This window comes from Myotis brandtii, unplaced genomic scaffold, assembly GCF_000412655.1.
Source record: "Myotis brandtii unplaced genomic scaffold, ASM41265v1 scaffold555, whole genome shotgun sequence".
Classification (NCBI taxonomy): domain Eukaryota; kingdom Metazoa; phylum Chordata; class Mammalia; order Chiroptera; family Vespertilionidae; genus Myotis; species Myotis brandtii.
Window position 1 is genome coordinate 1,536,897 of NW_005370065.1, and position 24,387 is coordinate 1,561,283.

The following is a 24,387-nucleotide window of genomic DNA, read 5'->3' on the forward strand; positions in this document are numbered from 1 at the left end:
CATGGAGCCCTGTGCTAGGAGATTTCACTCAGGCTAACACATTTCTTTCTTACAACTTTGTGGACACTGAGGCTAAGAAGCTATGTCAGTCATTCCAAGTCACATGAATAGGAATGGTGGAGCCTCGACTTGAGAGCCTGGCCCTTCCCACCAGGCCAGGCTTCCATACTGACCGGAGAAGGCTATGGCGAAGATCCCACCCGTGGCCGCATCACGGTGGAACTTGAGCAGGACCTGGTTGGTTGAGCTATGCACCGTTTTCTTGGCCAAGCTCCTGGTGAAAACTCCAAGCTGCGGAGCTGTCTGCTGTGGCCCATCCCTGCAGGAGGAAAGAATGTCCTGGCATGTCACGGGTCACTATGACTGCCTACCCTACCTGGGGCCACAGGGGCCTTAAGAGAGACCTGGAACAGGCAGCTGTGACTTTTCTTGCACTCAGCTCTGTCTTTTCCCAATGTCCTGAGCACCTCTCACCCAAGAAGCAGGAGCCCTGGAGCCAGGCTGCGGGTCGTAGCACAGGTTCTCTCAGTCCCAGGCAGCACTGGGACAGGGGTATGGAAGATGGGCAGGAGGCTCGTGCTGCGGTCTCTGCTGCCCCATTTCCTTGTCCCCCAGCAAAGAGACCCCTAGCAGGACTCCATGTCACCTTTCTAGGCAAAGGATTTCTTCCCTGGAAACTTACCTAGCCCCTCCCATCTGTTCTTAGCCACTGCCTGGGAATTAACCTGGAAATTAATCCAGGGCAGTTCTGGTTACAGTTCTCTCTCCCTGGGAATTTGGGACAGAGAATCCATCCCACTATCCCATATTGATTCTCAGAATGGCAGTGACCTTCAAACCAGCAGGAATTTTAGAATTATATCTTTGCTCCCAAATCAAGGGTTTGGAAAAAACTGTCTAGGAAACTGCACTTAGCAACTAATAATTCATATTCCTATTTTTAAAATTAACTTGAGATATTCTAACTATATAAATCAAAGCTGAGCTGTTCAATTTGGTAGCCACTGGGCCACACATGGCGATTTATATTTCAATTAATTAAAATTAAATAAAGTTTAAACGTCAGCTCCTCAGTTACTCTAGTCACATTCAATAGCCATGTATAGCAGAAAGTTCTGTTGGACAGTGCTGGCTCAGCATGAGACTTCACAAAATTCCACCCAAAGCTCTTTCATTAGACTGGGTAGCTTATTTTAGGTAAATTAGAATTTTTGTTTAGATTATGGAAATACTGAGAAAAGTTTCCATGTCTACGCCCACTCCCATTCATATACCCATTGGTACTGCCGTGGACCCCTAGCAGGACTCCTGGTGGGAACCACTGCCCTCCCATTACTCTCCCTTCAAGGAATCGTAAGGGCTAACTGAAGATGAGCCGTCCTTCCACTGTGTTTATTTGAAACCCAGGAGGCTGACAGCCATGTAAAGCCATTCAGCTCTTGGTGTGCTGAACACACAGATGGGTAATCCAGCTCAGAGCTCAGCTAATGCCCTTTTCTTATTGGCTATCAACATGACAGTTGGCCCTACCAGACGGTGATGAAGTCTCCCGAGGGCTCTGTCTGCAGCAGGCTGAGGTTGAGGTGGATGCCATGACCAATGGGCACGGTGATCAGCCAGACACAGTCCTGGGAGCTGGAGTATGGACTGGGGAAGCCAGGGGAGTACACAGTGCCATTGGAAGAGGTGATGTTCCCACCGCAGGGGACTGCAGAGAGGGAACACGAACACAGGTGAATGCTGGAGATCACCTCCCACCTGAGAATTCAGATGACTTCCCAATGAAGGCCCAGCTCCCAGCAAAAACTGTCCTGTTCAAGGAGATCGGGCGGGATGGGGAGAGGCGATGGGGCTGAGGATGGCTGGGCCTGGCTTCCCTGACCAGTCCCAACACACCACCCCCCATCGGGCCCCGATCTTCAGTGTAGATGCTTCTGAGAGTCTGCTCCCACCTCCCGCCTCCTTCTTTCTCTTACTCATGGATGACACTTCTCTAGGTGGAAGGACACACTAAATAAAGCTCTCCCTTCCCCTTCCCTAGAAATGGAAGGCAGATGCAGTACTTCTGCTGAGAAGAGCTAAGAAAATTATGAAAGTGGAACTTTCTTTTTATTTGCTCTAAGATTCCCAGAGTGGTAATTTTGATCTTGACTTGAGTTGAAGATGCTTGTGGTGAGGCTCAGGTTGGGTTCAAATAGATAAACCATTTATTGACTAGATGACCTCAGATAAGAAGTTTAGTCTTTTTCTTTACCTGTAAAATGGGATTAAAAATATACCCCCTCATAGGATTGTGTGGTGGTAAGGTCAACTGATATATGTCAAGTGTTCAGCCAGTCCCCACATCACAGAGAAGGCATCTGCTACCCAGATATGGTTCTCTCTCCCTACCTTCCTGTTTTCCCAAAGTGACACCCAGTTTTAGACTCACTCTCACCTAGGATTTTGGTAGGGGGATGAAGAGGCCCTGAAGTCTCCATACAGTTCAGATTCAGTCACCAGGGAGGAATAAAAAAGTGATTCTGGGCAGAGAAAACACAGTCCAGTATCATGAGTGTACTAGTATTTGGCTGGCATAGGGCATCAAGCAGACAGGTGGTTAGGCCCTATCCCAATGCCTCCCAGCAGAGGACAAGGCCCTGTGAATACAAATGGATCCTGAAAGTGGTGCATGGACACCACTCCTCTTACATGTACTGAACACCCACTAGGTGCCAGGCATGGCCTGGGGAGATCAAAGGGAGCCAGGAAGCCATGGCACATGGTTCTATCCCATGGCATACAGAATCCACTGGCTATAGCCACATATACGGGCCTCTACAGCTTAGGCGGAGCGTGCCATCAGTGTGGATGCCACAGAGGCATTTAGGGGAGCCCATCATCTGGTCTTGTGAGTGTAGGGAAGGATTTCTGGTAGAATTCACATCTAAACTCACACTGGAAGGACAAAGGGCTCCTCAGGCAAAGCAGGAGAGGAGAGCAACGTTCTCTGAGAAAGGAACAGCATGCCCTGAGAACCACAGGTAAGAGAACAGGCACCTGGGAAAACAAAGTATTCCAGCTTAGCTGGAGGGCAATGTCTGTGTGAGCGGAGAACAACAGGTAAGCAGAGAGCAGGCCATGAGGAACATGGTGTGCTACATGAAGGGGTTTGGAATTTACCCCCTCAGGAGATGGGGATGCCCTGATGGCTTCTGAGTGGGGGGTGTCAGGAGTATACTGATGGTTTTGAAGACATGCTCTAGCTACTTTGTGAAAAGTAAAATGAGGAGTGCAAGACTGAAGGTTGGGAGACCAGAGAGGAGCCTCATCTAAGTGGTGGCCTGGATTAAGGTAGAGGCAGTGGATGCACTGGAAAGATAAATAAGAGGTAGAATTAGGAAGACTTGGTGAATGTGGCAGATGAGTGTGAGGGAAGGGATCCATATTAAGGGCTGAGTAGCCCAGTGACTAGAGGTGCCCTTCACTAGATGAGAATTTCAGTCTGATGGCAGAAAGATGATGAGTTCAATTTTGAACATGTTGGGATTTAGATGCCTCGGGATAGGTGAAGAAAACAATGACCAAAGAGCTGGCACAGATAGAAAGGTAATTGGAAAAACAAGAGAAGATGGCATCAAGGAAGCCAAGGACAGAGCTCTCTCAGGAGGGACAGGGGCTTCTGGCTCAAGATGTCCGACTGAACACTGTTCTTTCCTCTCTCCTGTGATGCCACAAACAGATGCAGGAGGTATAAAAAGGAAGAAAAGGAAGAGAGTCTACAATGAAGCTTGTCACATAAGTGATGGTTTTGCACAGAGATAGTTGTGAAAATCTAAAAGCAAACTTTGGGGAAGGGTGGTTAAGAGTTTTAGAAATTACGATCTTTCATTCAAACACCAGCACAACTCAGTTCTGCAAACAAGGTCTGTTTTTCTTTGGAGAATTAACACTTGGAGCTCACTGACGTGACCCAGTGACTGTTCTGGGCACTTTCAGGGTCTTGAAACCCTTCCAGCTCTTAGAAAGCAGAGATGAGAAGCCCATTGTACTAAGGAAGAAACTGAAGTTCAGCGAGGGGAAGTGGTTCAGGGACGGAGCCCAGGAAGAGCTGACCTGGAGCTGGGGCACTTTCTCCTACACTCTGCTGTCCCCCTGCCACACTTAGTCCTTTTAAGACAAATCCCAGCTTTGCTCCAGGAAAATGGTGAGCCCAAGAGTGAAAAATGAAGGAAAATGGAACTGAGGTGAGCAAACGGGGTAGAGGCAGCACAAACTCTAGGTCTTCTTCCATCCCGGTTCTGGTTAATGAAGACCCAGGAAAGTACCACCTCTAGATCACTCGTATTATCAACTCAGATCTCTCTAGGCACATGTAGGATAAAGAGCATAAGGATGGGGGCAGGTGATGACAGGGACAAGATGTTTTCTTTTTCTAGGCTTTACTCCCTTCTCCCTTTGGGAAGGTGCCACGATTAACTCTACCTCCCTACCCCTCAACTCACCACCTGCTCCTACAAACCCAGCAGAATCTTTCCTTCTGACCGGGGACATCGGCTCATCAGGTTGGACAGTCCCAAGGGCTGAGTATGTTTTCCCTTGGCTGTGGTTCATATCTCCTCCAGGTCCTCCCTAGGGTTGGTCCAGAGCTCTGTCTCCAGGATCCCTCCCTAAGGATAGGCTGGGTCCCATCCATAGGAAAACAGGATGGACAGCGTTTTCAAGGACCTCCCAGTGTGAGTGATCCCATGGACCAGACAAGTAGATATAGGACTATTCTGGATCAGTCTCCCTCAGAAAAATCCCAAGGGATGAGAGAGGGCCATACCTTCACACCTGGGCAAGGGGTGGTCCCAGTTGCGGTTGGATCCATGTTGACATGTAAGGACAGGTTGGCCCATCAGCTGATATCCTGGGAGGCACTCGAAGGTCACTGATTGCCCAACGTTGTAGCCAGCTCCCCTCACAATGCCATTGGCAAAGGGCTCTGGGTCTGGGCACTCTTGAAGTTCATAGGCTAGAAAAGATCAGGAGAGAAGGTTCCTTTATTCGCTCTGGCACCTTCTCCCCAGCCAGACCACAGGAGCCGCGGAGTCATCACAGTGGTGAAGCACCAAGACTTGGGCTCAAGAAGAACTTAGGCATTGATTAGTCATTGGCTTTGGGAGAGTTATGTAACTTCTCTGTGCCTCAGTTTTCTTATTCAGAAAATGGTTATTGTGGGGATTAAGTAGGATAATATATGCCTAACTCTGCACAGTACTGGTACATAGTAAGGGCTTAATAAATGTTACCTACCAATGTTTCCATGAGAAAAGCAGGCTCAAGGAAGACAGTGCTAGACTGAACCCCAGGGGATCCTGTTGGGCCTCTCACCTAGTTGGGCCGATTCCTGGTAGAGGTGTTGGGCCTCTAAAGGCATCCATAGAACCAGCCTTGTTTCCTGCTCCCTTCCCCACAACCCCAGGAAAAGGCCTGAGAGGACCGGGTCTCTGACCATGTGAAGTCTCAGTGGGGACAGTGAGCATGTCACAGAGAGGAACGCTAACCCAAAGAGTTGGCCCATCACCCTGGAGCCTCAGCACAGGGCCCTTGTGCAGTCCAGCCTCAGGAGGGGTACATCTCAAAGATGGAGGTTTGGTGAGCATGGGAGGGGCCTAGCCTGAGGCCAGGGCTCTTTGGGAGTAGGTAGGTCCCTTCTATGGGAATTGATGGAGTCTGAGGGTCTCAGAGGACAGCCTTGACAAGGATAGCTGAGCTTATCACATGGACTCAGTGGGCAGGGCTGTGCCCATCACAGGGGCAAAGGCACAGTGTGTATGTAGGCACCAGAGCCTTTGATCTTGTCACAATGGTGGCACCATCTTGCATTACCCGAGAGGAGAAGCCTCGAGGAGAGACTGGGCCTGGCAGAGAGCATCATGGTTGATTTGTGTTCTCCCAACTTCCTCTGTTAAAGTTCAAAATCCAACACCTCCAAATGTGACCTTATTTGGACAGGGCCTTTACCTTTCTTTACCTAAATGACAATGAGGTCATTAGGGTGAGTCTCGATCTAAAATAAATGGTGTCCTTAGGAAAAAGGGAATTTTGGAGACAGACACGCAGGGAGGAAGGAAACTATGAGAAGGTGAAGACAGAGATGGTAGAGATGCTTCTACAAGCTAAGGAATGCCAAAGATGGCCAGCGACCGCCCAGAAGTGAGGGAGAGACACGGAACAGACTGTCCCTCACAGCCTCAGAAGAAACCTTGACCTCAAAAACTCCAGCCTCCAGAACTGTCAGAGATTCAACTTCTATCGTTTAAGCCACTCAGTCCATGGTACTTTGTTAGAGCAGCCTTAGCAAACTAATACTCAGGGAAGCCTGAGAGGCACGCGTCTGTCCTGGAGAGGAATGCTGACCACGGATTTGAGCCTGAGTCTCTCCTTGGACTGACTGTGGCCATTTGATGCACCATGACCCACCTGATAGCCCCACTACCAAGCCCGGCGAGGCTGTGTGCACTTAGCAGGCACAGGTAAGGCCAGGCCACGAGGACAAGCCCCCCTGCAGCTTCACTGGGTGTGGGACTCACACAGGGGAAGCTAGAGCTGAGGTGGGTGAGGCCTGTTTCTGGGAAAGTGTGCCAGGAGGAGTGGGTGGATCTGTCTCAGGCTTTTGACTCGGGAAGGAAACATTGTGTAGTGAGTGTGGTTGGGCCACACACGGGAAAACCCTTAGGAGCAGTAAGTGGGCCCATCTCATTGTGAAGGCTCCCTGGGCTCTCCTGGGATTGTTACTGGAATCTTCCGTCATGTGACAGCTTTGCTGAGCGTAATTGGACCTGACACCAGGGAGGACCCAGAGGGAGCCAGTAAGCCTACCCAGGGGAGGGCTGGCTGCACACTCAGGTATGCCCGAGAGGAACTGATAGATCTCTTGCTCAGGGAAAGCTGTTGGCTATCGGGCCTGGAGAGAGGTTGACCCTCCGGGGGTGCTGTTGGGCCTGAACCCTAGAAAAGGCTTATCAAATGGGGTCAAACCGTCTCAGCTGGGCCAGAGAGACATGCCACCGAAAAGGAGCCTCCATGGATAGGCCTGTTCCCCATCCCCTCAGTCCTTCCTGCGTTCTCCATTCTCCTATGCGGGAGGCTGAGAGACGGGGAGGGACACAGGAGCACACGGGCCCTCCTTGTCCTCACCTTGATACTCCAGCTTGAATCCTGGCCGGTTCTGGGAGTGGTCACTGTGAAAATACACGGTGGTCTCGTGGGACGTGGAGAGCAGGGAGCTTGGAAGGTCACTTCCACTGAATCTGCCCATCATGCGGCTGGTCTCGTGGGGGCCGTTCCGGATTTCTATGAAGTCATGGTTGGGCTCGGTGGAGAAGTTCAGGAACTGGATGTGAGCTCCTGGGAGCAAGACAGAGGCGGACAGTGCCCAAAGCAATACAGTCCCACTTCAAATGTGCCGCCTTGTGAACGCATTTCCTGCCAGAGCCCACACATCCCTGCTGCTGACTTCCTGCCCAATCAGGATTCCCAGAACAGGCTCTGGGAGTTGCCAACCCAGTCCCTTGTCTTCAGGCAGTACTGAACTTAAACGAATATTATTCATTCAAAAGGAAGAGCATCAGTCATTTCAGAGTTCCATTTCAAGTTCATTTTATTTCATTGAAAATGAAGTTCAAGATAACAATTTAATTTGTGATTCTTATGTCTTATATTGCTATACAGATAGCTTTGCTAAAATAAATATTTTACTTAGAAATAATATGCTTACCTGGCCAGTGTGGCACAGTGGTTGAGCATGGACCCATGGACCAAGAGATCACGGGTTTGGTTCCTGGTCAGGGCACGTGCCTGGGTTGCAGGCTCACTTCCCAGTCGGGGGTGTACAGGAGGCAACCGATCAATGATGTTTCTCTCTCTCCCTCTCCCTCTCCCTTCCTCTTTCTAAAAATCAATAAAACCATAATATCTTCCCCACCCAATTGAAAAACATGAACTTCAAGACTAGTGTTTTCTAGAATGCTGAAGATAATTCAGAAGTAGGAGAATACCTTGTCCCGTCTGTTCTACTAAGAAGCCAAATAAAGTTTATACTTTAGGATCTAATTGGATGAATCAATATCTCCTAGCAACCTGACAGGTTAAATAGCTAATTAAGTCCTTAACTTATATTAATATATTCTTTGGAGAATGGAGGTGGGACTATTGATTTTGTTAATGAAAATATTTCTCAAAATTAGATTACTATTGAAAATGATATTAAAGAAATATATTTATTGAGCATAAAAATGTCTATAATGTTGTGAAAATCTGATTGCAAATAGTAGGTTGTATATAATTTTAAATTTTGTAGTTAAAATCTAGAAGACTATTCATTGATTCTCTAACAATATTGATTGCATCAGGGCTGTGGAAGGCACTGCACAGGGATGAATGAGATCTACAAGGCCCTTGTCTTCATGGGGTTCCCTTTTAATGGTGAGGATGAAGCTATTAGTGATTGCACGGTGGGATTACAGATAATTTTAATTAAAAAATGTTCATATGTACTTTCTAATTTGCTTAGAATGAGCTCAGATGCATGATTTTGCTTTTGCATCTGATTATTTAAAGAATAGAGTAAGACTTGACATGTGATTCTGAAGATCCTTCATGTCTCCTGCCTTATCCAATTCCCTTCACAGAGGCTGTCACTATCATAAATTTGGAAGAAACCTTCCAGGTCATGTTTTTAGATTCTTAAATGTATATGTGGGTTTGTTTTAAACATTTACATAAATAATATTATACTTTATAAACAGTTAAGTAAACTTATTTTTATTTACTGTTGTGTTTTCCTTTTTCTCTTAAAAATGTTTTTATTGATTTTAGGGAGAGATAGAGAGATAAACACATCTATAAGAGAGAAATATCAACAATCAGCTAACTCTTGCATGCCCCCTATTGGGGATTGAGCCTGCAATCCAGGCTTATGCCCTGACTGGGAATCAAACTGGTGACCACTTAGTTCCTGGGTTGGTGTTTAACCACTGAGCCACACTGACCAGGCTCAATGTTGTGTTTTCCAAAGCCTACTCTTGATATACAAAGATATACAGTTCATTGATTTTCAATGATTTTATGAATTATCCAACAACACTATTCACACCCATACTAGTGAACATGTAGATTGTTTCCAAGTTGTGGATAATTTTGTAATGAGCACTTTTGTACCTATCACCTATGCTTTCCAATCTACTGTCCATGCATCACTACAACACTGTGGGCTGCATGTCCATCAAAGGGGCTCTTTGAGGTTTGCCAGATTTTTGAAGTGAGCTGCCTGGAAAGAATGGGATGTGCCCACCGTCATATAGTGGCAGCAGCTGGTAAATGCTGTGGCTCTTTACACACTGAAGCCATAGTAGGGACTACCTGGGAGGGAGAGATCCTGGTCTTCTGCAGTTGGACCCTGAAGAAGGCTTATTCCCCGGGGGCTGAACAGGCACCCGGGACTTAGAGACCTCTGGTGGCTGAACGTCAGGAGAGAACAGTGATATACCTCCCACTTAAACTTCTGCTTTCCTTTGGATGTTGCCCTCCCCACTATCCCTCTATCATCTGAGGTTCCTCTGCCCATGTCTGGAATGAAGAGCTACAGGATATCCTAGCTCCTCCTCCTTCAATGTCTCAAAATCTGGGGATTTCCCAAGGCTGCCCCAGTCATCATCATTTTGTAGCCTTATCATTCGACTTGGTTTCCTTCAGAAGGTGCTTCTAAATGTAAGACTCCATCCTTTGGAGCGTCACCAACCTCTCTCCTTCCCTCAGGACAGATGAAAAGAAGGCCAGTTTAGATTGCCTTCTCCATGAGAAGACCCACTCGAGGCTGAATTAAGGACAAAATAGATGGTCTCCATTCCTGAGGTCACAGACTGGGAGGTCCCAGGCCCATGCAGGAAAGATCCCCTCGGGACATTTCCTCCCCAGGAGCGGAGCAGTGACTCGGGACAGATGACCTACGTGGACAGCCCATGAGTTCCATGTCAACACAAGCCCTTTTCTCTTCAACAGATTTATTTGGGGTTAAATTATATTCTCAGTACACAATATGTGTGAATCGTCAGCAATTAAATTTCGTACCCAGATCACTGTCCTCCCTACTGCCATACTCTGTCTCCTCAAAAAAAAATCTCCCAATCTCCAAAGCTAGCCAGAATGTGCCTATGATAGAATGCAAACTCAATTTCATGTTGACCTTTGCTCAATTTAATTAGGACAAGAAATTGGATATTATAGTTAAAAGCACAATTTGAGGTCCAGTGTCTGTAAAATAGATCTTTTTTCTTTTTAACCATCCCTGAGTAATTTCTCATTCCACAGTCCTGGGTTTTAGCTTGTTACTCAAATAATAATAATAATAATAATAATAATAATAATAATGGCAATTCCTATGATTTCCCCTGCCCTCGCTACATTTAATGCTTCTAAAACATTCATCTCTACCATTCTTAATGGAACTTCCGATTGTACAAGTGGTCAACAGATCAGGAAACGGAGAGGCAGAGAGCTAAATTGCCTCAGCCAAGGTTATGCTGAGTGATTGCAGCAAATAGGTGCTCTAAGCAGAGACCGAGGTGTGAAGACTTACCAAAGCCCACGGGCAGTGCTATTTTCCACGAACAGTCCATGTTGCTGGGGTAGTTGCCCGGAAAGCCAGGGCTCAGGATCACCCCCTCCATCTCCTCCACTGCTCCCCCACACTGTGCTGTGACAATGAGACCAGAGGGTTAGGACAGCATCAAGGAGCGTACGGGGCCATGCCAACCTTTGGACGTTCACTTAGAGCAGCAGTTTTGAACCTTTCCCCAAGTCATCAACCCCTTTGAGAATCTAAAAGAACTTACAGTTTATCTCCCTAAATAACTGCACACAGGGCAAAACAGAGCAAATAAATTCAGGAAGGGCTGCCCAGCACCCTTGGACCTCCCAGCAGTCTGTCCACAAACCCAAGTTATGGACCCTTGACCTTGAACATGTCTTTTGCAGGTCAATTCCCTTAGTGAGCTCCTACAGCAAAAGTGGAAATGGAAATATTTCCATTTCTTACCCTATCCCTTAAATCTCCCTCTCTTCATTGTCTAACCAACTTTTCCAAGATGGAAGAAAAAGGATGAAGGAAGGGGACTGGCATGCACTGAATCCCCACTCTGTGCTCGGCACCATGCCAGGCTCTTTATAAATTTATACTCCATGGGGTTGAGTGGTCAACAGATGCTCAGCCAAAGATGACCATTCCATGGGGAGCCAGCCACAGGGGCTGGGCACCTGAAACTCTAATTGAGGTGACTTCAGAGTCATCTGAGGCTGCAAGGCCACCACAGCCTGATCAGCTGACATAAATTCTGTCCTTTCACATCTTAATAGGAAAAGGTTGTATGAGCAGAAAGGGGTTAGGCAGCCATGAACCCCAGGGAAAGGAGCAGAGGGCAGGGCTCTGGGAGTCCAGGCCAATGCTTTCTGGGAGAGGGATCTGTTTAGGCCTGAAGAGAACAGTGCCAGGTGCAGAGCAGGCCTCTGGCACTGATCACTTTGGGTTGCAGTCCCAATGTTTCCACTTGCTGTGTGACTTTGGGCAAGTTCTACACCCTCCACACCTCAGTTTCCCCCAACTGTGAAATACCTATGTCACAGGGTGGTTAAAACCGAAACCTGAACTTCACTTGGAACAGGAGTTGCCACTCATGGTAAACCCTCAACCAGTGGCAACTACTGTTAATGTGAGTGGCTTCCTCAGTGGAGCTTTTGTATTACATAATAGAGGGAAGAGCCTTGGGCTAGCCAGTCACATTTTGGACGGTTCGGCAGGCTACCAGGCCCTGCACCTGGTGAGATCACAGGAGGGAAATGCCATTATATCCCAGTGACACTCCTTCCAATCACCCTGCTTCCGATCCCAGGGTCAGCCTCGAGGGGCCCTTTACAGTTGCCTCGGCATCAGAGAAACCTAGGTTTCCATTCCCGACCCCACCACTTTCTTTTTAATCCTAAGAGCCTTCGCTTTCCTAAATTTACAAAAACGAGAATGATGATACTCCCTCCGAAGAAGTGTGTCCTTAGCACATAGTAGACACTCACTACTTATTGTTAGTTTCCCCTGCCCCAACCTGACTAGAAGACACCATCTTTTCTTGTACCCACTGATCTCTTTACCTTTGCTCAAACCAAGTTAAGTCCTATTCAACACGTAACCCTCAGTACTTCTGTTAGTGGATTTTATCACTCTGTGCCATGAAAAGTCACAAGGGAAAGCCCATAGAGCCCAGACGTTCCATTTGGGGTTTGGTCAGTTATCTGGAAGGAGAATGGCCATCATCACCTTTTCAAACGGGCAAGGCTCCTGTAATTTTTCCAATTACAGGGGCGAAGGTTTCTGAACATCATGACAGCCTTGAGTGAGAGTGAAAGCTTGCAGAAACATCAGCCCACAACTACTGTCTTTGAACCAACCCAGAAAACCAAACTGTCTTTCGCTATGTCCCTGAGCTCCAATCCCTGGTGGAACAAGGATGTGAATGAACTGAAGAGTCCGGGCTCTCTTACCAATACAGAGCGGAGGCGGGTAGTTCCAGCGCCGCACGGTTCCGGGCATGCAGGAGATGTGGGCGTGGCCCTGGAGGAATCAGGAACAGGGGTGGGCAGGCTGCCCCAGGGGCTCACTTGTATGCACAACCCAGGACAGGGGGCTCGTTCGGGGACCTTGTGTTAGGGGACAAGATGCGTAGGTCCACTGTGGGATGGCAAGTGAGGCAGAGGGAGACATTTGGGGGAAGGATGCTTCTAGTATAACAGCTGTTACTAGAGAATTCTCATTATCAAGCTTCCTTGTGAGCCTCCTTTAATTACCAGATTCCCTCATGGCCTTCAAAGGAAAATTAAATTTTCCTAAAGTCTAATCAAACCGAAACTTTGCAGGAACGCATTCGAGTCTGGTTTGTGCCAAATCGCTAAAGTCAGCAAAGTTTGTCTTTCGCCTGAACAGCTCCAGGAGGGAATAAAGGTCCCTGGGGCAGTGTGTGTGTGTGTGTGTGGGGGGGGGGGGGCATTGTTCCCTGGATAAATAAGAAAAAGCTGGAATTCACAGCAATACCCTTCAGAAGTGGGTCACCTTAGGGTGGGCAGCCAAACCAGCTCCTCCGCAAAGCACTGTCATCACCTTTTACACTGTACCCTGTTCTTTTGTGACTCTGGCTCTGCTGGTGCCAGGCTGGCCAAGCACATCTCAGGGGATACCTGCTTCCTGCCCTGGTTGCCAAGGGGAGGTACCTGGAGAGCATATCCCGGCTCACACTGGAAAGAGACCACATCGTTCACCAAGTAGCGCTCGCCAGTCTTCACCCCGTTACTGGGCACGGCAGGTTCTGGGCAGCTGCTCAAGCCCACCGCTGGAGAAGACAGACAGACGGAAAGGAGAACGGACCAGCACAACAGGTCAATGGACTCGCAGGCTGAGGGCGATGCTGGCAGCAGGGAGGAAAGGGGTATCTCCAATTGGGCTTTCCCTGCTCTCTGAGTCCAGGCTAGCGCTTCCCAACCCTTTCACCTCACAGAGCACAGGGAAAGTCTGAATATTTAGCTGGCACAGTGGCTCCACAGACTAAAGCTCCTTAGGACAGATGGGTATTGTCCGGGAACTCTGGCTGCCCGCCTGCCTCCTGGGCTTCCCAGAAGGCCTTTGGAGCTGCCCAGCCCTGGTTCCAAGCCCCTAGACCCATCTCCATGGGCTCCTCCCACATCACTCCTGCCCTGGACTCACAACGTCTCTCCATTCTCCTCTCCCTAAGAAGACAACTCCTATAGGCTAAGAAATTGGGAAGAAGGCCAAGGAAAGGCAAGAAGGAAAGGAAGCAGTTATCAGAAGGCCAGCTCAGTGATGCCCGGGGCTCAGAGCCCCTCTCTGAGACAGGCTGCCGGGAGAAAGTTGCCCAGCAGATGAGACACTCCACTGCCTTCTTTCTCCTCCCATGGCTGCTCCGGTCCTCACTCACCTCTGGACCCAACAGCCTCCCTGTCATCCCTCCTCTGAGCCATTCTATTCCCGTCCAGCCTGTGCTCAAAGGCACTTGATGTTCTTAATTTCTTTCCTTGAATCCTGGGACTTCCTTGTTCAGCAACTTGAAGTGGGTCCCCATCGCCTAGCACATGGAATCTCACCTTCTCATCCTGTCATCCTGGTACGCTTCATGGTCTTGGCCTGGTCCCTTTCCAAAATCTCTACAGGTTCTCAAATGCGCCTCCCTCCCTTGCCTTTCTTGACTTTTCAAATTCAGCCTGTGTTCATTTAGTCCTTATTATATACCCAGGACTGTGCACAGAGCTCTGCTAGGGCACCTGTCTCAATCTTCCCCCTCTGCCTCCTCCTCCCTGTCCACCCCCGACCATCATCGCCAGAGCAGCACTCCCTGAGCACTGCCCACGAGCAAGGCTGGAGTGAGCGTGTCACACACATGGTCTCATCCACCTGAAGCAGGTCTTAACATTCCACTTCACAGAGACCTGTCCTTAGTAAGCCACAGAGCTGGGATGCAAATCAAACCCAGTCTGACTCCAGGTCTGCCTAGGTGGGGGCCAAACTCTGAGGCTACCCGACCTCACATTGACCCCAGCCCTGCTCTCCCCTCCTGAAAATCATCAAAACTACACAACTTACTATCACTCTAGAAAGTTCCCTCATGCTCTTCCCAGGCTATTCCTGTCCTACATAGGTTTGTGTTGTTTTTTTAAAAAATCCTCACTTAAGGATATATTTTCCATTGATTTGCAGACATAGTGGAAGCAGGAGAGGGGGAGAGGGAGAGAGGGAGAGAAACATCAACATGAGGGAGACATATCAATTGGCTGCCTCTTGCACTAGTGCCGACCAGGGCTGGGGATTGAATGGCAATCAAGGTACATGCCCTTGACCGGGAATAGAACCCGCAACCCTTCAGTCCACAGGCCGATGCTCTAACCACAGAGAAAAACTGGCCAGTGCCTACACAGGCTTGTAAGAAGTGAACGTGATGGTTGTAAATGAAGGCTGTTTGGATCTATGCCCAAACATCTCAGCAGCTGGGACAAAAGACCTTAAGGATAGAATTAAAACCATAATTAAACTGAATTTAAAGTACTTCATTTTGGCTGTCATCTTATTTATCTCTCCCCACTCCTCCCTGCACTCCAAGTAGAATACAACTCAGTATTTAGTGGGGTGATCACAACCTAGTAACCCGAGGCCTACTTCTTGGAAAGGCAGTGATAGACAGAAGGAAACGGAGGGGCAGAGTGAAAAAAGAGAGAAAGCCAGAGCAAGAGAGTATGGGAGAAAAATGGAATGGGGAGAAAAGTGAGGCCAGAGAGAGAAGGAAGGACGGAGACAGAGAAAAGTCCATTCTTATTTCTCTTCCATTGCACACCTTGATGATAATTATTGAAGCCATGCTTGCAACAAAGGAAGAATTATTTTCATCATGTGCAATTTATTACTTTTGAAAGCATATTGTTCCATTTCCATTTCAATTAAATAAACATTAAATATGAGTCACAGCAGTAAATATGACTCTCAGTACCCTTCAAAACCATTTGACTGTACGACAGCAATTAAACCTCCAGTCTGCACCGCTTTGTAGATTATCTACAAAACAAAAAGATTACTACAGGGTCTTGGATCCTAGGAATTTTGGTCTCTAAATACTGATGGGGGTTTCGTTTCCCCCTAGCCTTTCCCCCCAGGAGAGGACAGTGCATGAGAAACATCAGCTGCTGAGAAAACTACCAGCTCCCTTGAGGGGGAAAAATTGAGCAGAGGTGGATTTTTCCTGGGAATGAGGCAGTAGAATCACAAAGAGATTTAGGAAGAAAGCATGTCTTTGGAAAAAGAAAATAAAGAGAAGATTCTCGGGAACATTTAAGGACTCAAAGTCAAATACTGAATAAGGACACAAAAATGTAAAGAACAGAGAAAAGAGGGTAAAAGAAAAAAATGTGGATTGGTTAAAAGACCCGGGATACTGCACTCCACTAGCTGAGTGGAGCCTTACAGGTTTGTGGAGGAAGGTCCCAGAGGTCCCTGTCCTATCCTCTCCCCCTCGGGGTCTTTGCTTCAAGCTGCCCCAGGTCTCTCCTACTAGATTCTTTCAGGCCATGCACATCCTGGGATCCAGCTAAGCCTCTCCCAACTCCCTGGATAAAGCTCATTGATTTTGGAGACCAGCTGAGCATCTGCATAACACCCAGTGCTGACCCTGTCAGGCCTCTACCACCAACTGGGGCTTCCATCTGACAGGCCCATGCTGTCAGACCCAGTGAAGCCAGTCCTGCCTCCCCACATTGCCAACGACAATCGCGTCACAGGACCAGGGCTTGGAGAGGCTGGTTTTTCAGCATTAGAGGAGATCACTTCTGTTTTCTCACATCCCAAATGATATAATGGGCGTAGGCCAGTCACCAGGCCCCCTTCCCATTCCTGGTGTGGACACAGAGGAAGCACACAGGTTTCTGAGTGACTGACATTTGGGTGAGAATCCCATCTCCACGGGCTGTGCAGCCTTAAGGAGGTTTTGGATCTTCTCTGAGCTTTCGAGGTCTCATCTAGGTCTGTGGTAAGGCTTGAGTGGGATGGAGAAAACACAGCCCCATTATGACCCCTACTCATCCTGGGCACTCAGTACCTGCCCGTTCCCACCCTGAACCCCGTACACAGCTGAGACTCTGGACTCTCACTTTTGTACTCCAAGTGGAAGCCAGCTGCCGACACGCTGATATCTGAGTAGAAATGAAGGTAGAGTTGATTGGAGGTGCTGTTCAGGAGGGCAGGCACAGTTGTTCCTAGGGCAAGAAACAGGGACCACTCAGGCTTAGCCTCCCCGCCCCCAGAGCTCCTCCCTTTTCCTCTTGCTTCTGCTACCTGAGGACATTCTGCTCCCAAGGACCCCAAATATCCCCAATGATGACACTCACTAAAAGACAAACTAGCCCTGCTCAGAGTGCTGGGTCTCCCATGTCCCAGGGAGGAGGGAGACCACAAACAACTTTCTGCAAAATGAGCAGTGACAGAGCCTCATGCCAGCAGTAGGCTGAGTTCCCTTCCAGCCATCTTCAAAATAACTCTGACATGTCTCATTATCTGGGCAATACAGGCAGTTTATCTGGGGCACAGGACTCCTTTTTATATCTTGGCAACATGGGTTCTGGGGAGGTAGAAGAGGGTAAAGGGGGGATAAATAAATGGTAATAAAAGGAGACTTGCCCTGGGGTGGTAAACACACAAATACAATACAAAGGCCATGCAGAAGTGTACACCTGAAACCTATATAGCTTAATCAGCAAGGTCACCCCAATAAATTTAATTAAAAATAATAAAGTCCACCACTACCCTCTGAGTTGAGGTCCCTGGAAGTCCCTCCTCACCTGAGAAACTCCCCAGCATGGTCACAGTGTTGTCTGCACCGTCAAACACTTCCAGCGAGTCCCAGTTCTGCTCTGTGACAAAACTGATGACTTGAATCTGGGAAGGTAGAGGGATTGAATAGCTGGTTAGACAGCCTGTGGATTCCTCCACTTGGTTTTGACCACTGGGCACCCGTTATGGCCCTAACTCTGTCCCTCCGGTTCAGGCTGCAAATGTGACTCTCTAGGCGTGTGCTTCTGGGTTTGCTCCTTCCCTTTACCCCCAATGTCCCCACAATCTTAAGAAAAACCCCACACAAACCCTTCAAGCCATTTGAAAAGTATTTCCTATGAAGCCTCCCCAGTCTTTGTACTCCAGCTCCAGGCCCACTTCCTTCCCTGGCCCGCCCTGATGGCTGAAGCCAGTGCCCACCCCTCCTCCTTCCCGGTTACCTGGCGCTCTCCTCACTCTCCCTACCCCTGCAGCTCATGGGCCATGAGCTCTCTGTTTTTCTGTTTGTGGGCCTCAACGCCACACTTGGCCTAAAGGGCAGGGACAGGGCTATGTCTGCTCCTGCCACCTGCCTGATGGAGATGTCTCCTCGCCCCTACCTGGATGCCAGCACCTTCGGGGACCATGATCTTCCACACGCAGTTGAGGCTGTTGAGGTAGGGCTCCGGGAAGCCAGGGGACAGGATGGTGCCCCTGCGCTCCGTGAGGTTGCCTCCGCATGGCACTGGGAGGAGGCAACTCTGGTCAGAGGCTTGACTTTGAGGGTCTCCCATGGGAACCTCCCCAAACAGACTTTTCTCAGGGCTTCCCAGCCTGCTTGTGACTCTTCCCCCTGCTGGCTTCTCCAGTAGAGCCCCAGTCTCACCCTCTCCCATGAGTCCTCCCCATGCAACCCTCTTCAGGGGCCTGGCCCCATATGCGTCCCTTCACACATGTTCCCCAACCCCCTAGCAACCTCAGCTCCTCCTCCTTGCTGTCTTCATATTCAACCCACAGGACTAGTGATCTGACTGGAACGGGACTCCCTACTTAAGTTATGCTGCAGCCAGGGGCTGCTTTGTGTCCCGGGGTAGCTGCTGGGTCTTGCTGCCTCCCCAGGGAGAAGGGACTGTCTTCCGGCCACCCCTCCCCGAGTCCTGGTTGTCCAGGTACTCACCCACACATGCTGGTGCTGAGACATTCCACTGGGCCAAGGCCCCGGGAACAGGAAGGCACTCGATTTCTGGGGACCCCTGCAGGGCATAGCCGGAATTGCATTCGAAGCGGACGATGGCCCCCACGGAGAAGTCACTGCCCAGTCTCTTGCCATAGCGGGGTTCGGGCACAGAGCTGCACTGCGTGGCGCTGGTTCGGGGCACCGCTGCAGGGGACAAGCGCACTGAGGGGCAGGCCTCTCCCTCTAGAAACGGGCCCAGGGATGGACACACACCTGGACTGGACCTGCCAACCTGGACGGGACCCTGAGAGGCTCTGGGAGCTCTCCCTTGGCAGGGGTGGGGGCTTCCCAGGATGAGGCCCGTTTACTGAAATAAGATGAAGACACCGTGCTGCAGCACAGCTTCTGGAAACCAGGGAGGCAGTGCGAGTCCCGGCCCAGGCTGCCGGCCCAGCGGTGGTCCTTGCCTTCCAACGATGGCCCTCACCATCAGGTTCCCACATTCCCCACCAGGGAGAATGGCCCTTCCTCCACGCCAGTGCCCTCACTTGCTTTTGGTCTCTTCTCCCATGTGCCTGAGACCTGCCCAGGGCCTGATCTCCATCACGCAAATCTCCGCGCTTCCCACCCACAATGGTAGACAGGACCTTTAACCTAAGCCCAGGTATGGCGTTGCCTGTGGCAGGATTCCCCCTGCACAGGGCAAAGCAGCTCATCTGGGCAATCGAATGAACAGAACTACACTTAGACTGAGCCCTAAAAAGGGGACAGTCTCCCGGGCAAGCAGAGGCTGGGGCCTGCAGGGGACCAGGGCCAGTAAGAAAGGGAACACACACTGGTGACCTGCCTGGTCTGGCTGCTCTGTGAGCTCTTTTAATCCTGTCAGTGAAGTCATGTTATTACCCTCATTTAACAGGTGAGCAAACTGGGACTCCAAAAGCTGGAGTAACTGGTGCCCAGTTAGAAAGTGGCAGGGCTGGCATCCAGTTCCATGTCCATCTCACTGCCAAGCCTGTGTTTCCCCCACACCTTTCCTGGGCCTTGTGGACAAAACCAAGCTCCATAGGAGAGTCTAGGAAAGGCCTGAGTCTAGGAAAGGTCTTCCCACTGCCTTTGGGGCTGTACCAAGCAGTATAGGGATAGAATTAGCTTCCCATGTCTGATTTCTCCCCGCATTCAACATGCAGTTTGGTCTGAGAATTGTCTATTGAGTAAATGAATGTATAAAATCAAACTGAATTTCAAAGAGCTGCCCCGCAAACTAGTAACTGCCCCAAATGCCCTAAGAATGAGTCTCAGACTAAGGGGCAGAGGTCCCACTGAGTCACTGGAAACCCGAGACTGTCTCGCCCTCCCAGGCCCACATCCCACATACCTTGGTAGACAAAGTGGAAGCCTCTGGCTGGTGCTTGGCCTTTGGCACTGAACTTAATGAGAACTTGATTGGAGGTGGCCAAGGGCAGCGATTCCCCTGCCGAGATAAGGGGTGAGGAGGAGAGGAAGACAGTGAGTCCAGCAGTTGGGCCAGCAGCTGAAATCCTGGCCAGGAAGGAGAGGGTGCCCATCCCCCACACAGCAATTCCTTCCACATCCCAGGACTTCCTGAAATGAAACCTCACATTTTTACTGCCCGTTTCAGTGTAAAGTTTGCAGAAGGCTTTAGCATCCATGGCCTTACCCTGACCCACAGTCAATGTGAGGTTGGCATGACAAGAGCTCAGTAACCCCAGTTAACAGATCAAGAAGAGGGTCAGAATGACTAAATGACCTGCCTCGAGAGGAGAAAGCCCCTAAAGATGTGCGGACCCGAGGGATAAGGACAACGGCCACCGCAAACCGGTTTGCTAGGAGAGCTGCCCTCCGTCTGACAGAAGAAAAAGCACCAGCTTGGGGAAGGAGGGTGCTGTGATCTTTGGGAGGAACTGGCCTTTCCCAGATTCTCTGTGAAATGATCAATAACCACAGCAATCCTATAATTTATTGCCCATCTGAGAACACTTTTGGGACTAAAAGGGCATGCTCTTAATACTTATACTGGGGCAACCAAGTGGAAGCTGGGACTGTCCCAGGCAAAGCAGGACACACTGTCACCCAACCGATAACACAAACTGATGGAAACCTGAATGGGTGCATGAAGTCTGATAGTCTTTCTATCGAAGATGAAGGTGTACCTTCTGCTTGATGTGGTACAGACGGACGGAATAAAGACAGCACAACCAGAACTACAGCCGGGAAGCACAGTCTTGGTCATCATCACCTTCCTGTGGAGCTGAGGGAGTATGGAGTGGCAGGCAATGGCATGGCCACTCTGCATGATGCCCCCCTGAGAATGGCTGCTGACTCCAGCAACAGAAGGGAAGTGGGGGCTGCAGAGAGCTAGGCTCCATTTCCACTGCAGTGAGGACTGGAGTTGGAATCAGCCAAGAAGCAGAGAGCTGATGGGATGCTATTGGCCATAGGGAGTGGACAGCCTTTTGCACAGCACACTTAGACTTACATGTGACCCAGGTGGCTGAGCCTGTTAGGAGTCATTGCCCCAGCTAACTCTTGGCTGCCAAAGCAAAAACAAAACAAAACAAAACAAAACACCACCAAAAAAACAAACAAAAAAACAATACCACCACAACTCATGAAGACAGAAGGTCTCCTTGTTATCTCTATCTTCTCCCCTTGATGGATGTCAGTGGGACAAAACTCAGCTTTTCCATTCTCCCATCACCTGGCCTGACATGTGTGGATGAGGACCCCCCTAACCTCCTACAGAACCCATTTGGACTTTCATTCCTGGACATATGCAGACTTCCCTCTCCATGGCTAAGCAAGTGCTAGTAAAATCACTGGACATAAGAAAATATTTCAAAGTTTTAAGGGAGGAAAGCACTCTTGGGAAACCAATGCGAATATTTTTATATGAACTACAACAAAGAAGAGGCAAAATCTCAGAAGACTGTCAATCATGACTGTCACAAGATTAAATCTAGCATTGCACCTGTGAAATCAGAGGAGAAAGACACATCAAAGGAAAGAACTGAGATTAATAAAGGCTTCAAAGAGATGAGAAATGCTAGTACGTGGCAGATGGATTCTGCAGAAATTGAACAGCGACATGGAGATTAAATTTGGGAAATTCTTCTAGAATTCACAGAAAAAGGATAAAGAGATTAAAATAATGAGGGAAATGATGAGCGACATGGAAGACAGATGAAAAAAAATCCAATATGCATATATCAAGAATTCTAGAGAGAGAGAAGGCAAGAGAAATTGAAGGAGGAAAAAAAATAAGCTAGGAAAGAAGATAACATTCCTAAGCTTAAGAGAGACTTAAGGTTTGGACTGAAATTGCTCATAAAGTGCCAGATCTAATGAATGGAAAATGATTTCTAAGCAAAAAATCCTGGTGGGCTTTTTGATTTTAGAAATTAAGAAAAATATGCAAGGCATTTAGAAAGAAAAGCACTAGTTACCTACAAAAGAATCAAGTTGGACTCCAACTCATCTGCAAAAGTAGCTGTTGGAATAGAGTGGAATACTACAATGTTGAAAGAAAAAATTTGTGACCCATAACTTGATTTAGAATCAAGTTGTCAATTATATAATATGTCAAAGGAAATTCATTCTCATACATGCAAGGTGACAGAAAATATTGGAGTTATGAGCCTTATTAAAAAAATGAAACTAAGAAAATAAAAAACTTCAGGGATAAAGACAATCTGGAAAGTACAGTAAAACCCCAAAATTATTATGAATAGGTAATAAAACTAAATGTAAAAATAAAAACTTGTTCTTGAGGAAGAAGTCCATAATTTAAAAATAATTACTAATAACATTAATATAAAAATCCAAATATATAAAAAAAACATGGAAATTAGAGATGGGGTCAATATGAATGGAAAAGTGAGGAGCAATGAACTCAAAACCAAATAAAAACCCAGAAAGAACAAAACAGTTGACAGGTAGCACACCAGATGTTCCACTTACAAAATCAGTAAGTAAACTTCCTTTTAAAAGGAAAAGACTGTCACAGAAAATGAGGAAAGATATGTTAGGCAAACACAGTTATAAAAATTGTTAGAGACACAAGTAGATAACAAAATATCACAATTGTATGGGAAACACTTCCACACAGCATTCTCAGTCACTGACATAGCAAATAAAAAAGGAAAACGAAGATTGTTGAGTAGTGTCCCTATGTTTTTTCCCTCCTCAATACACACTTCACTCCCATCAGTACAGGCGGCTCATCATCAGTGTTTCTCCAAATGAGGAATAAGATATGATTTGAGTATATTTGAATATATTGATGCTATATCTATAATATCTATCTATCTATCTATCTATCTATCTATCTATCTATCTATCATCTATCTATCTATCTATTTCTATTTCTACTGGTCCCCATCTGTATCTACAACTATATCCATATATACATCTATAAGTTCCAAATGTATACATGTCCATTTCTATCTGTACCTATATCTATACTTTTATATCTGTATCTGCTTATACCTCTGTCTGTCTGTCTGTCTATCTATCTATCTATCTATATATCTACTTATACCTCTGTCTGTCTGTCTATCTATCTATCTATCTATCAAGAGATTTTGAAAAAGCATCTTACCACAATAGATCCCAATTTATAGTTCTAGTTGGGTGTGAATGTTGGGGTGGTAGTGTAGAAAAATCATCTGATTGGGAACCATTGATATAATGAATTTGAAAAATAAAATTGAGTAAGACTGATCTAATTGCTATTACAAAGCTCATTTAATCCAAGCAATAACTCCAGGAGGTAGAACTTTTACTCTGCATTTTACAGATGAGGAAACTGAACCTCAGAGTGGTCAAGTGTTGTGCCCCCAGGCACCGGGCAAGGAAGTGTGAGAGCTCAGGTTAGATGCAGGCAAGGAGGCTGCAGGGAGAGCTGAGGTTAGATGCAGGAGGTGAGGCTGCAGGGAGAGCTGAGGTAGAGTGCAGGCAGGGAGGCTGCAGGGGCTGAGCTGCCCTTCTCTCTGTAAGGCATCTGGATCCTGCAGAGAACCTGCATTCTTCTCAGATACTTGGGGAATTTAAAAACAAGCCCTTGGCTACTAAGAGGCCTCATTTAATCCCCAAGGCAGAATGGTATAAACTACATTCTCTAACCACATGACAATAAAAACAGAAAACAACACAAATGTAACAAGAACAAAATCCAGGTTCTTGGGGGGAAATAGGGGAAAGAGACATTCTCAAACAAGTCCTGGGAGAAAAGAATAAAACTGGATCATGAATTATTTAGAAAGTAACAATGATGAAAACAGTACATATCAAAATTGGTGGCTTGAAACCAAACTATGCTTAGAGGCGAATATATCGAATATATTGCTGTAAACATGCTCTTCATTACACAGAGAAAATAACAAACAAAGCTGTCAATTCAAGGAACTACATTCTCTAACCACATGACAATAAAAACAGGAAACGACACAAATGTAACAAGAACAAAATCCAGGTTCTTGGGGGAAATAGGGGAAAGAGACATTCTCAAACAAGTCCTGGGAGAAAAGAATAAAACTGGATCATGAATTATTTAGAAAGTAACAATGATGAAAACAGTACATATCAAAATTGGTGGCTTGAAACCAAACTATGCTTAGAGGCGAATATATCGAATATATTGCTGTAAACATGCTCTTCATTACACAGAGAAAATAACAAACAAAGCTGTCAATTCAAGGCATTAGAACAAGAAGAACAAAATAATCTGAAGAACAAAAGAGGGAGAAAGACATTATGAAAAGAAAGGCAGAGGTTAACTAATTAGGAAATAATAACCAACTCCACAGACGAATTGGTAAGT

At 47.5% G+C, this 24,387-nt stretch overlaps 1 protein-coding gene across 1 annotated transcript in view; it reads right to left on the reverse strand.

Moving 5' to 3' along the window:
• The window catches only part of LOC102258474 (CUB and sushi domain-containing protein 2-like), a 223,335-nt gene that overhangs the window by 75,641 nt on the left and 123,307 nt on the right, over positions 1-24,387 (reverse strand). Inside the window, exons 21-32 of the mRNA XM_014549497.1 lie at positions 19,924-20,019; positions 18,549-18,752; positions 17,992-18,116; positions 17,401-17,497; positions 16,714-16,818; positions 13,279-13,397; positions 12,556-12,625; positions 10,604-10,720; positions 7,165-7,374; positions 4,808-4,996; positions 1,531-1,708; positions 174-319 (exon numbers count right to left, since the gene is read on the reverse strand). Coding sequence (XP_014404983.1) covers positions 174-319; positions 1,531-1,708; positions 4,808-4,996; positions 7,165-7,374; positions 10,604-10,720; positions 12,556-12,625; positions 13,279-13,397; positions 16,714-16,818; positions 17,401-17,497; positions 17,992-18,116; positions 18,549-18,752; positions 19,924-20,019 — 1,656 coding nt within the window. The remainder of the gene's footprint in view (positions 1-173; positions 320-1,530; positions 1,709-4,807; positions 4,997-7,164; positions 7,375-10,603; positions 10,721-12,555; positions 12,626-13,278; positions 13,398-16,713; positions 16,819-17,400; positions 17,498-17,991; positions 18,117-18,548; positions 18,753-19,923; positions 20,020-24,387) is intronic.